The following is a 14,132-nucleotide window of genomic DNA, read 5'->3' on the forward strand; positions in this document are numbered from 1 at the left end:
TAAACCGTAATGTTTAAGCATAGATAAATCATCGCCACCATAAAGAGCCGATGTCTACATAACTCTCAACACTGCCTAAGGTTGTCATGAGTATCTTGGCCATTCATGCACATTAACTTGGACTGCAGTATAGGAAAAAAGTAGAAAAAAATAAAAACTATGGCTGCTCTGATTCACATTCCTGGAAACTGGGAGTCTGTGTTCATCCTAGGAAAAGAGCCAGGTCGCATGTGGGGGATGAAAAGGAAAATAGTACATTTTTCCCCACTTTTTCACTTTCTCAGAGTTTCTCACTGCCTTTTTAGCCACAGTTATTGAATACTGAGTTAAAGAAAAGCAAAGCTACCCCTGCTAGCAGTTAGCGCCACAAAGTCAGCCACCTTCACAGGCAGGGACATACACTAGAAGACGAGCAGGCACACACAGATGTTTGAAAAAACTGTTTAAGAAAAAAATTCACAGATTTATGGTTTCCCCATATGTATATATATATATTTTTTTCATTGTTAATACTTTCACCCCCACACAAAGCCTCCAGAGCAGAGGCTGCTAATAGTGTTCTTAAAATTTTTTTAAAACTGAGAACGAACTACAAGAACACCTCAAAGCATTTCTGGTACAGAGGCTGGCGGAAATGGGTCACCCTCTGACCAGCTAGTTAGAAGCATCACATGACCCAAAGCAGCACAGAGTTCAGAGCTCGTACGTGAGATCTATACACATGGACATATTCCCGTTACTAAGAACACACATGGTCTTGCTACACTGCACAGGTCCATATCACAGGGGTCAAGCACCAGTTTCTTCAAGTCCTTAACTGATTAACTGTCAGACCAGCCCATCTGAGATGGCCCCTTCGGAGACAGACACCTGCCCCATCCCTTATCGCCTGCTTGGAGAGTGGATTCATCACTACCTCAGAGTTGCAGATGGAAGACAATTTCTCTTGAAATCAGAAAAGGCAATTCTTTCTCACAGACCCTATGTGTCACAGCTCTTCAGGAAAAACAACAAAAACCACTAAAATTAATAAGAACTAAGAGCTGTACGTGGGTGACTTCACGTCATCGTCACAAAAGCTTCTGAGTTAACGGACATTATTTACCCCACGTTAAGTTGGGGAAACCGAAGCATGAGACGTTGAGTACCTTGTTATTTACACAGAAAGTAATGAGATGGCCTGCATTCGAGCTCGGGCAGGCTGAACCAGAAGCCCACAATCCTAACAACACCGCTGCCTGAGAGTATCATTTTAGGAAAACAAAAACTCTAAAACATGAAACATGAAGAGGTTAACAGCTGCTTATAATTAAGATAATACTTGTACTACTTTTTCTTCAATATTGTTTTTACATAGGATTCCTAAGAGTTAAGTAGGATATATTATCCCTTGAATTTTACAAAGACACTAAATTAAAACGGTTATCTTATTGACTTTAAGTCAGGAGTACGGCTGATACTAGAACTTAAGTTTCCTTGGTCCCACAGCAGCCATGACGACGTTAGATGTGCGGGGGATCTTTGGGCGGCGGGATTTTATGTCTGGCCCTCAGCTTCATTTCACTGGCTCATGAGTTAACATTAGTTTGTTTATTTCCACCAAGTCACAACGCCTATTTTTTCCTCTTTTGGCTATTGTAGCTATCCAAGGGTGCAGAAGCTGGAAAACAAGTGAAAACTATAAATAATGGTTAATTAACTTTCAAAGCACAATGGTAAAAAGTAGTAGCAATGAATCCCATAGCTCAAGCAGAGAGCGAGCTGTTACTGAATCAAATATCCCAACCTACTGGGCCTCCGTCCTTCTGTCTCTTCACTTTGTCCTGCCTCCCCCACCCCCTCGACAAGCCCTCCGCACCCCTGCAGGCACCCTCTGTGGCAGGTTGCCTGCGTCTCTCTCCCTGCACTTTGTCTCGCTCTTCTATTTTGCCTTCCTCCTTTTTTCCCCTGGCTATCCCTCTCCGCCTTTCCAACTCACCTAAGAAGCATAAAAATCTTAGAGTTCTAACTTAGAGAGACTTCTGAGATCATACAGACCAACATCCCAATGTTGTACATGAGAAAACAACAGTCCTGAGGAGTGATTTTCACAGGAACATGCTGTTATTTTGTGGAGAACACATGGCCTGAGTCCAGTGTCCTCTCCGCGCTGTCACAGCTGTGTCCTGGAATCCAAGAGCACTTGAAAACCTCCGTGCTTCCCATTATAATGTTTTCTAAATAACCAAGAACAAAATCTACCTAAATTTAAGAAGCTTTTATTATTTTCACATAGTTCTTAGCTTTTCTTTTTTAATGTATTATCTTCCCATAAAATAATCTTTTTAATTTATGGAGCTAAATAGGATTAGAAGATAATTTTAAGGTCACGCCTTACAAGCCATATGCTTTTACTAAACAGAAATGTTTAAAAGAACTGTTCTTCAACATTTTGTTTTCCAATCGTAGGTTCCATGGATAAGCACCTCAGAAAAGAAGTCACAAACACCAAACATTGTGCATAACATTTTTGGAATTTATGAATATCCTGATACCCATCTGTGGGCACATGAAAGGTTAAGAATCCCTGCTTCAAGAAAAAATGTGGTGTGTGTCTGGGTTCTTGATTTTCAAAGTGGGGTACGTACATGCTAGGGGTACACACGATGATCCACAGTGCACTGAGGGAAAAACAAATAACAGAACTCCTCCTACTGCTTTCAAAATGCCACCCTTCTCAAGTTTTTACACTTGTTTATATTTTTAACATACACAAGATGTTAGCATAGCAACACACGGATAAAATTCATAAATAAGTACAAATAAACATATGTCGTTGTGTTCCCAGTGCCTTTTTTCCATTCAGAGACAGGCCAACTGTTGGAGACCATCAGACAGTCCTGGAGAGAGACCTACTACTCCCCACAAGGACCTCCCGCCAAGGAAACCTCCCCTCACCTGGTCCTTTGTCTTCCCTTCTCGTTCACGAATGTGGTTGGCAACGATCCTTTCTGTTTCCTCACAGAGTCTGGGGAAGTTGGCCAGCTGTTAAGAGACACAGATCTGAGTGTTAATACTCAAAAAGTTATGCTTCAAAAAAAGAATTAAAGATAAATTATTTTCTCTTACAGCAGGTACATATTGCAAATCTGGAAGCAAAAGTAAAATATCCTAAAGAAAAATGGCAGAGTGACAGAAGGGGTCCACAAACCATAATCCAAATAACTACATTATCTGATAGGAAACACTTTACAACCAGTGGAGAGACTTCCTGAAAAACAACAACCCAGAAACCCAAATACCATCCACTACTATGCTCTACAGAGTTGGCACTCGATAAAGTTCAAAGATAAGGAAGATGGAAATGAGGATGAAAAGGAGAATAATTACTCACATTTGTAGAGTACTTACCATGTTCTAGGCTGTGCTAAACACCTCATGAATTCTCTCATTCAAAATTCACAACCATCATAAAAGATCGATTCTATTATTAACCCCAGTTTACAAAGGAAAAAAGTAAAGCCCAGAGAAGTTAAGTAACTTGCCGAAGAGTAAACAGCTCAGAATGGTTGGGTCCAGGATTCCAACCAAGTCCTCAGACTCCAGAGCCCCTTGTCTTGCCCACCATTCTTTGAGAAGGATTCATTCCATGAACCACAGAGATATTTTTTAAATTCTTTCCTAACAGATGTGTTTGTGTGTACACAAATAACTCATTTCCATCATTCATCCCATCTAAATTATGCAGGTAATTATCAAAAATTTATTTTACAATAGGGAATGAGTTAATCACAGTTGTTTTCAATGTAAGGAAGAAGAATGGGATCCTGTGAGAATGCTTAAGGAGGCCTGACGAGAAGGACTCAGTCAGGTAAAGTTCAGGGCAGCTGCGGGGAAAACGGAGCTCTCCAAGCAGAGAACGTGTGAAGACAACGTGGGACAGAGACAATGACTGGTGAAAGAAATAAAGGAAGATCAGAGCAGAGAGCGAGGAAGATGATCCGACTGCGAAGCTAGAAAGACAAACGGGTCAGCTCGGGGGTCCTTGCAGATCTGCTATGCATTCTGGCTGCTGAAGCAATTCAGACGGGAAATGAGGGTGACTCGGTCTGGGATGGCAACAACAGGATGGAGAGAAGGGCACAAATTCATGACTTAGGACCAGCGAAAGGTTAATTCCAATCCTTATTTAAAGTACTTGCCAAAAATTTTTTAAAAAGCACTTGCAAATTAATAAGAATAACATTAATATAAAAACAGGCAAAGAATAGGATTTTATTAAAAAAGGAATTTAATGATCAGTAAGCAGAAGAAAAATATTAAATTGCACGAATGATCAAAGTAATGCAAAGAAAGATAATAACTATTGTTGTCAAACCGCTGTAATTATTTTTATAATCCTTACTACAAATGAAGGTATACCAAAACTAGCACAGTTTAAACCTGCTGAAGAAGTGACAATTAGAATGATCATTCTGGAAAGCAACTTGGCAATATGTATCAAAAAGTCTCAAAGCCATCTGTTTTTTACGTCTGTTCACCTAATTACTTCACATGATTCTGAGATAAAATAATATGGACTTTCATGACAGTATTACTTGGAATAGCAGCAATAGGACAAATGAATGAACAAAAAAACTCTTCAAACCACTTGCGTCTCTAACTCTAATGACATTAAATAAGCTAAGGTAGACCCACTTATGGGATATAATTAGTCACTCCAAATAATATTCAATACCTAATTTTTTATTCTATCCAATTCCTAAATATTATCTAATAACATGGTAAAGGTTTATAATATAATATGATATATATTATAAAATAATATAATGTATATATGTATAACAAAATATAAGTAATAATATAAAATAAAATAATATGATATAATATGAGACTAAGTGAACAAAATTAGGCTCCTAATTTTGTGAACATAGGTGAACATACACACACCTACACACAGTCATGGGCTATCATACACCTTGATATCCTTCAAGGATGTAGCCTAAAACCTAACAAATCTCAAAATTCTTGAGTAACGCCATAGCACCTAATATTCTCCTAACTTTAAGCAATTAGAACTAGGCCTCCCTGAGCCATGGCTGCTCCGTGGTCAAACAAGGTCACTGTATGCACCAACTGTACACACACACAGAGTCTGAGCTAGACAACAAACCGCAAATCTTCATGGAACCAGAGTAATCACAAATCACAAATAAATATTAAACCTCCTGAAGCTATTATCTACTGTCTGTACACAGAAAAAGATGTATGTAAATGCTACAAAATATTAATAGGCATAACCTCTTTGACTGATGGGATTATGAATAAGTTGCATTTTTTTCTATATACTCCCTATATTCTCCAAATTTTTCTACAGTGACCCTGGAGTGCTTGTATAACATCATAATAAAAGCATAGAAACCTGGTTGCCTTGGTTGTCTCAAAAATCCCAGCCCAGTGTCTCTTCATGAGATCACCAAACCATCACCCTGTTACTGGGACCCCAAGCTGAGTCCCAAGATGTATTCTCATTTGGGAGCTTATCTCATGAATGACTACGGGACAAAAATGGGGCTTCCACTTCAAGTTTTGGAAGCATTCTCCAAGAAAAGTTCTACCATCCCAGAGCCCTTTTATATTTTGAGAATATTCTAAGTTATTTTTTGTGGGGCCTGTAAAAAGTTGTAAATATAGAAGAGATAGCCAATCCACACCAGCCCAGTGCAAACCTGGGCAGTGTATCTGACCCTAACCACCAGCCTGGCCTAGGCCACCAGGGCCCCTGTTTCCCCTCTGCACTCAGGGCCTCCCAAGCTAACAGCGCCTCTTTGCTTTTTGACAACAGTCACACAAACACAGAATCGCACACTTGCAGAAAAACGGCTGCACAACGACGGTAGTCTTCTCAGGAGAACAGGCGTGCCTTCTACAGCATTCAGCAAATGCATGATAGCAGAAGCTTATTTTTAAAACACCAAAGAGTGGCACTACAAATTTTTATTCACACAAAAAAGTATTGGGTCGTTGAAGGACCCCAGGTGGTAGGCTGCCATCATTAAGTCAGACAAAGGCCAAAATGGCAAGAATATCCCAAGAAGTTGAATCACCCAAGAACCCTCCCATCTACTGGCTGTGATGGGAAGTTTGATCTTGTGAGTGTGTGTGTGTGTGTGTGTGTCCTGACCTTTCCAAGCTTAGTACCCATGGGATTAATTTCACGAGGAGAAGAGCCCACCAGAGCCATAACTTTGTACCCAGAATTGAGACAACTGGAAAGTAAATGAGTCTAAATTTTAAGTGGAACAAAAGGGAAAGAGAAGACACTGAGAGAACCCGCCTCATGGAGGCAAAGGAAGAGAAATGTGGAAGGGACACTACACAGAGCAGGGCCGAGGCACTGCTGAAGGCAGTAACGCAGCTGGTATGGCTTCTGTCTAGTTGGGTGATCTGGGAAGACTGTAGAAGCATAAGAAGCAAAATGTTGGCTTGAATTGCTGGTTCTCAAATGAAGCACTCCTGTCCCAATTCTTCTCACAATATATATAAGAAGGCAAATGTCCCCCTCACATTCTGAGCGATCTCTGATCAGGCTTCCCGACACATTTCGTGAGTTCCTTCAGCGGGAGATCCCACTCAGTTTGTGTAACGCTTTTCTTTGTTTTAAAAAATACTTGACTCAGATTGCTCAGTTCAATTCCTTGCCTCTCTTCATTGTTTCTTATTTAAGGCATAATCAGTTTCCTCAACCATTCTTTGTTAACCGTTATAATTTCCGATTTCTTTGGCTCTGAATACCATATTTAAAGACTGCAGTTCTAAGAATATACTTACTTTGTCAAAATAATCAAAATTGTAATCATGTATGCCAAAATAATACTGATCTAGAAGACACCATCTTTAGACATTTATTCCCCTATTAACTATTTAAAATCCTAGAAATTCATTTGTACAGAATCAAGGAATTAAGATTTTGCTATTGGTTATACTCATTTTATATTCCTAAACTCATTTCATGACCATCATTCATTTAACAAAGATTCACTGGGCAACTGCCATAAGCCAGCCTGATGCTCAGTTTTTGTCAAACTACCTGATATTAAAAATCAGTCTTGTGGGACACCTGGGTGGTTCAGTCAGTTGAAGCAGCTGCCTTTGGCTCAGGTCATGATCCCAGCGTCCTGGGATTGAGCCCCACATAGGGCTCTCTGCTCAGCGGGGAGCCTGCTTCCCCCTCTCTCTCTGCCTGCCTCTATGCCTACTTGTGATCTCTGTCTATGTGTCAAATAAATAAAATCTTTTTAAAAAAGTCTTGAGTAGCAGATTGACTATACAGATAAACTGTCACACCAGAGAGAAATATTTTATAAAAATCAAGGGAAAACACACAAAAACAAATGGCTAAACCTGCTCTGAAAAGGCCTCAGAAGATTTGATACTGAAATCATGACAGTGAAGCTTCCAGACAGAGCTGGACATTGACCAAAGGACAAATTACTTCTAAACAGTATATTGTTAAAATTATACTGACTACTCTTAAGTAATAAGGAATATTCAATGTAGAAAGAATGCAATACATATGACGTTAGGAAGAAAAACTTTAAATATACGATTCTGAGAGAAAAGTTTAATTATGGTCTGAGAGAAAGTAGTATCAAATGTTTTTTAATACAAAAAATGTTTTAATAAAAGCCAATACTTTAAGTGTTATTTAGGGTAGCGTTTAATTATTTTGGTGGTACCTGAATATAAAAATTTACTTTTTAAGCAAGGAGCACATTTTTCCCTGGGGGGGGGGAATATAACACTTGAATGGCCTTTCTAGCCAATAAAACAAAAATTATACACTTATAAAAGTTACTAACCATTGATTAATCAGATCATGAGAGCCATGCCATTAGGTTTCTCTTGGAACAAACACAAGGTGAGGCAAGATTTCCACACCTCCAAGAGTAACGAGTTCAATGCCTCAAGCAAAGACTCAGATTATTAGGTACCAGCTGTCCATAGTTCCATACCAAACATAAATGGAGAAAAATCAACCAAAGACCAGAAAAAAAAATTTTTTATGCACATGACTTGAGTTGATTGGTTTGGCTAACCTAAAGGTATGGGCTCTGTTTTGATCCAAAAGCCATAAACTTTGCAATGTTGGCCGCTCACTACAAACGGAGTAGCAATAATGATTTTACTGCTCATTAAAACATACAACAATTTTGTTTCATTTCTGTGAATTAAAACCTACCCACAAATCCTAGTAATCCTTTATTCATGTGTAGCATAATGCTAGATTCATTCAGGAAATGAGAAAATACTTATTATTATGAAATAATCACATTTATTATGAAAAAAAGGAAAAGCAGAAGATCCACACTTACAAAGGTGATCAAAGATGAGAAATAATTCTAGAATAAAGGTCAAAAAATAGAATAAAGAGGTAAATGGGGAAATTTTTTATCGAGAAAAATAAAAGATATACAGAGTATAATCGATGTGGTCATAGGTGCCACACAGAAAAACGAAGTTTGGTGAGTAGATGAGGAGTGCTGCACGTGCGTGTGTCTGAAAGGAGGCATGAATAACTGTAGAGAGAAAAGTGAGAGAAGGACTCGGATTCGGGAGCATTTGAGGAGGGACTTGAAAAGAAGCAACAGGGTGATCCACACAAATATCTCGAGGCAGGGTTTTTCCAACATTGACAATGAGAAGGACAAAGGCCCTGCCATCTTCTCTCCTTGACCTGTTGAAGAAACAAGGAGACCAGTGTCGCTGGAATGGACCAAGGGGCAAGTGGGAGGAGCCTAGAGATGAGAAGGGATTAAGATCACGTAGGACCTTGAAATTCGCACTGAGGACTTTCGATTCACTTGATTAGTATGTGTACTCAGAACGAGATATTTACTCACTTAACAGGCCACACATTTCAGTATTTCTTCAAACAGCACTTTTTAATGAAAAATTCTCCTTGTATTTCTAACAGCCAACTAAGGCATCTTTTCTATTTCCTTGCAAAGCTTTTTAAAATTTTTTTCCTTTTTCTGAGCCGGGTAAAAAAAAAAATCAATTAATTGGTATGATGGCCATCCAAGAATGTGGTTTCCCAAGAGGCCAATAAATGGCACAGTTGCTAAATGTGGTCAAAAAACAAGATGTTCCTCTCAGTGCTTCCTGAGAGAACCTCAGCACCCTGCGAGGGTGCCCTGGAGAGCTGGGGGCAAAGGAGAGCATCTGACAGCCAATGCCCACCAGAACCAATGCCCACCAGAACGCTTCTGAAACTGACATGTCCCCGGAGGGACGCCAAACAGTTCATAAAGCTCTCATGTTCTTGTTTTGTCCTCCAGTGCCCCAGAGATAACAGGGAGAAAATATCTGAGAAGACTGCATTCCCCCAAGTTAGAAGTCTAGCTTTGTGCTTTGTTATTTGAACAAATATAAATCCCATGTTTTTCACTGATGTTTGTTTATGTGGCTTAAGGGAAGAAAACTAAATATTTTACACATAAGACATTCAACACGAAAAATATTATAAATGAAAATACTATCTTAAGAGTATACATGAATATAGATAGATAGATAGTTATATTCTCGATACAGCTAGAGAAACTATGCCTTTCAGATTGTCTGGGGCAGTCTTACTTTCCTCCTCCACTCCAATGAACATATTAATAGCTCCCCCTTTCAATATCAAAAGAGTCATACATTGGATGATAAATTACATAATCACATTATCTATGGCTCATGTGCAAAAAGCGTCAAATAATAAAGTCCTGGTACAATCAACTTTAATTAAGATTATTTTGCTTTGCAAGAGATTTTGATTAGACCAGTTTTAAACTAAAAGAACTTGTAAGTAAAGATAATAGGGCAAAAGTCAAGAAACATCAAAATGAGAAATAAGGAAAATTAAAGAAAAGAAAACCTGCCCTAATTTTATTATTTTAAAAGGACAGACCAAAATATTCTTTTAAAACCAAGTACAGATTTCTTCAGCATTAGGGTAACTTTAGGATATCTAAATCGTTAATAAGTATTTATAGAATGCGACTGCTATAGGGTTAGTCATTATGTTAGAAACCAAGAATAAGAAGATAAAAGACACAGCTTTTTTTTTTTAAAGGAGCTTATAATCAACAAGAGGAGACATTCACCTAAACAAATAAATTACAAATAAACAATGTAAGATCGTAAATGCTGTGATAGAAGTAAACAGAGGGTACCAACTAAAGCACCGAATGGGAGTAGGAGAGAGATCGGGAGAAGACTCACAGAGACGCTGCAGGTAGATTTCTTAGGAAAATGATGACGACTGAGCTGCATCATAAAATAATGAGAGGGGATGGCAGGTGAAGACAAGAGGAAGAGGAGACATTCGTGTGTGAGTGATAAAGGCTTGAAAATCCCACAAGGATGGTGAAATCACTCGGAACGGCTGAAGCAAGCATGAGCGGACGGCAGATGCCGGTCAAGAAGTCTACTCAGGGATCACATGTGAAACTAAGAGTAACTGTGAATGATCTGTACCTTACTCTCAAAATGCGAGGAGCCACTGCATAATTTTGAGGGAACAGGCGAAATACAAGTCTGTGTTTTAGCAGGGCCACTTTGACAGCAGTGGGGAGGATGGATTTGATGGTGGCTAGCCTGGAGGTAGAAAAACTAGTCAGGAGGCCACCAGAGTAACCTAGTTTTTTTTGGAAAAAAAAAAAGCAACTGTCCAGGGCCGTAAGTTGGAAGAGAACAACGGCAGCAGAGTGGGGCGTGGACCATTTCTGTGAAGAGGCTTGAGCCGGAGCTGCAGGTTTGGGAATCAAGAACATTTTAAGCGGTGGCTGAGCTATGGCGAATGTGATCCGGCAGGGAGAAAGGACAGTAAAAAGAGAAGAAAACCAGGAGAAAGCTCTGTGCGATTCTGGTGTTCAGAGGCAAGAAAGGTGGACACACTCCTAAAGGAGACAGAGGAGGGATCGAGAAAGATCATGAGGAAGATGGAAGAGAAGCCACGAGAGGGGGTGTCAGCTTCAGAAAGCAGCAGTGTGCAGCGTCCGGAATGAGCGCGTGCTGCGCTGAGCCATCGGGTGTCCAGTCGACCTTTCCCACAACTGCTCAATAGAGTAGTGGCGTGGAAGCCACATTTCGGAAGAGTTACGGGCTGACTAGAGATAAGAAAATAAAGTCAGCAAGTGGAAACTGCCTTTTCCCCAAGAAGGTTTCACATGAAGAAAAGGAGAAGAATAAGGTAGTAGATAGGTTTTTGTTATTGTTGTTACTACTTTTAAGTTAGTAGAGTTTGTTTTTTTAATGCGACGGAGAAAGTGATGATTTAAGAAAAAGAAGAATCAAAAGAATAAGCTCCTTAGGAGGGTGAGAGTACGGAGAGGGGCCCGGCCCCAGACGGCGAAACCACCTCAACAGAGACGGGGGAAGGAGGAGCAGGGCTGGGAATACCAGGAAGTCTGGGAAATTAATGTTCCCATTTATGGCCGCTGTTTTCTCTGTGAAATCATTAGTTAAAGTAAGAGTGACATTGGTCAGCAGAGCGTGGTTACGGGGAGAGAGAACTGGAAGGGTGAGAGCTTGTGGCAGAGCATTAGCCCAGGGAAGAACTGTCCCCTCACTTCGTCCTCCACAGCACGCTTCCCACCTCCCTGGTAAAGGAGGAACTTTCAACAACACATCTGCCCTCTTGGGGAAGTCCTGTGGAAGAAACTTCTACTACTTCTCCAGCTCACAGAAAAAAGGGGCGGGGGGCGGGGGGAGTCATGGTGCCTGGGAAGAAGAGAACCTGACACACATCAGTCCTCAGCTCTCACGCGGGTGGGCGCACTGAGTCACCGCTCACACGTGGGTCTCCGACTCTTACCCGTTTACCTTTTACATTCCCGCAGATGGAGGGAGAGCCAGAGTGCTCTGAACTCCTCATGGGCGCACATCTAACTCTCTCCACCACCGAGGGCTTTAAGATTTGCTGTGGGAAGAGGAAGTAACAGGAGGCTCCCCCTTCAGCAGCAAGTAGCGGCACATTTTTCAATCTAGATTTATCTGCAGCAAGGTGGGTACTAAGTTCCAGTCCTCCTCTAAGCTTTTCTCCTGATTTTCCAACTGACTGAAAACCTAAAGAAGTTAGGAGGGGTGGTCAGCATTCTGAAAACCTTAGATTTACAGTTTGAAATTTCTGAAGGATCTCTTGGTAGCACATTTGTCAATGATCACAAGGACCACAAGAGGTCATGGAAATAAAAAAAGAAAAAAACATTCATCCCACTAGTGTGGAATGAATAGAGAGACACTGGAGTCAAAGATCTCAAAGAACAACAGCGTTGGGTGTTGGGCGCAATCTCTACATGGATCCCCTACTGAAATCATCCACATTGAAGGCGAACTTATCATGAAGAGGAAACATGTGAGCGAGGTTCGAAATATCCTGACAAAGGCAAGGGAGTGACTAGGATGTGATGGTGACAGCGAGTCCAGGGGAGCAGCGGAGCTGGTACCATTAGGGCCTTTCCTGACGAGTTTTACAGGACACTGCAGGCATCACGTTTGGAAGCCACAGAAGGAGGAGGCAGATGTCAAGCCTGATGCGGGCCCTTGGATTCTTCAGGTTGAGCCAGTTAAATACTGTTCAGTGAGGAGAGAGGCAGGGTAAGCAATAATCTCAGGGAGAAAGAGAGGTTTTATCTAAGACAAAATATACAGTGTTTTGAGAAGACAACTACCATTGATCCAGAAAGCACAATGGAAAGGGAGGTTCAAAGGGTAGAGAACAAAAGAATAGAAGCCAGAAAGCGTCCAGGAACAAGCTGTCTCTTCCCGTGCCATCAGGACTGACTGTTGGTTTTCCTGCAAGTTGGATACAATGGGAAATGATAAAAAAAAAATGATTCATACATACCATAAACACTCTATATAACTTAAAACATAAATGTACACACATGTGCCAATCTTCTGATGTGAGGCCAAGGCCTGTTCTCTGCACATGGGTCTGCTGATTGGAGTTATGCGTCTTCTGTCTTACATAAACCACATCCTTCATCTATGATTTCCAGTTTGGCTTTCTTTACAGCGGAGGGAGAACCTGAAGACACTTGGGAAATAATCTGAATGCAGAGCCCATCTAGATTTTTCTCACTCTCCCCACCTTCTTCCAGCGTTGTCCTGCCTACAAACAGCAAAGCTTTTACAGCTAACGTTTACCAAGTCTTTCCAAAGCTGGGTTTATGGAAACAAAACTCAAAGTCTTTTCTGTGTCTGATCAGTTCACTTGCTCTTCATTTCAAGTACATGATTAAAATAAGAAATACAACTGGCTCAGCGGGCTTGAGGACACACACCACACAATGGGCCCTTGGGAGAAAGACAGCTTTCCCGGTGGGAACAGGAGCCTGGGGGCAATCTCAAGGGAAGCTTTTGGCTGAAAACATCCAAGGGCTGAGGGTGGTGATCACCTGGCCAGTGAGGAGAGCTCTAACTATCCAGGTGGCAAGAGTGACTGCACGTTGAGCCACAGGCAAGGACAAATCCGACTGTGAAGTAGTATCAAGGGGCTCCGAGTTTTTCAAGTGGAGAGCTGCTGTGAAGACTGCAGTTTTTTTCTTCTCCACGTGCATCCTTTTCCCTTTCTCCAGTCCCTTAACTCTTAAGGCTTTTCTCATTTTGGAGGAAAGAAACTAGGACATTAAGGAACAAGGTAGAAGAAGAAGAAGGGTCTAGAGAAAAAGACTGAGGTTCCAGAGCCACTTCCGGACCCCGAGCTATCCCCTTCTTCTCTGTCTTTTAGCACTGGCGTCCTGGCATTTAGCTGACCCGCCTCTCTCACTACTTCCATCTTCCTTCCTCTGAATTTTCTCGCCAGGTAACTGGAAACCAAATTCATATTTATCTACATTATCTGTCTTTCTTCCTTCCCACTGGCTCTTCAGGGAGGTTACTCGTAGTAACCATACCGAAAGGGCAGGGTAACAAAGCCTACAAAACCAGAACAATCTCTACTTTCAAGAAATTAAGTACCAGTGCTGCCTGCCATGGGGCTAGGCCTGTCCTATCCTAAACATCATCACGAACTCCCTTGTTACAGTTTCTAACACAGGGTATCCCCTTTCATGCCCCATAGAATGGGTGGAATCCAGCACCACACCTGCGCGTTCCTCGGTGAT

At 41.0% G+C, this 14,132-nt stretch overlaps 1 protein-coding gene across 6 annotated transcripts in view; it reads right to left on the bottom strand.

Moving 5' to 3' along the window:
- Positions 1-14,132, bottom strand: part of DNM3 (dynamin 3) — a 516,334-nt gene that overhangs the window by 293,686 nt on the left and 208,516 nt on the right. For all 6 annotated transcript variants that reach the window (XM_032862979.1, XM_032862977.1, XM_032862981.1 and 3 more), the window contains one exon: positions 2,938-3,024. In XM_032862979.1, coding sequence (XP_032718870.1) covers positions 2,938-3,024 — 87 coding nt within the window. The remainder of the gene's footprint in view (positions 1-2,937; positions 3,025-14,132) is intronic.

The sequence above is a fragment of the Lontra canadensis genome, unplaced genomic scaffold, assembly GCF_010015895.1.
Source record: "Lontra canadensis isolate GAN:19392208 unplaced genomic scaffold, GSC_riverotter_1.0 scaffold24, whole genome shotgun sequence".
Lineage (NCBI taxonomy): Eukaryota > Metazoa > Chordata > Mammalia > Carnivora > Mustelidae > Lontra > Lontra canadensis.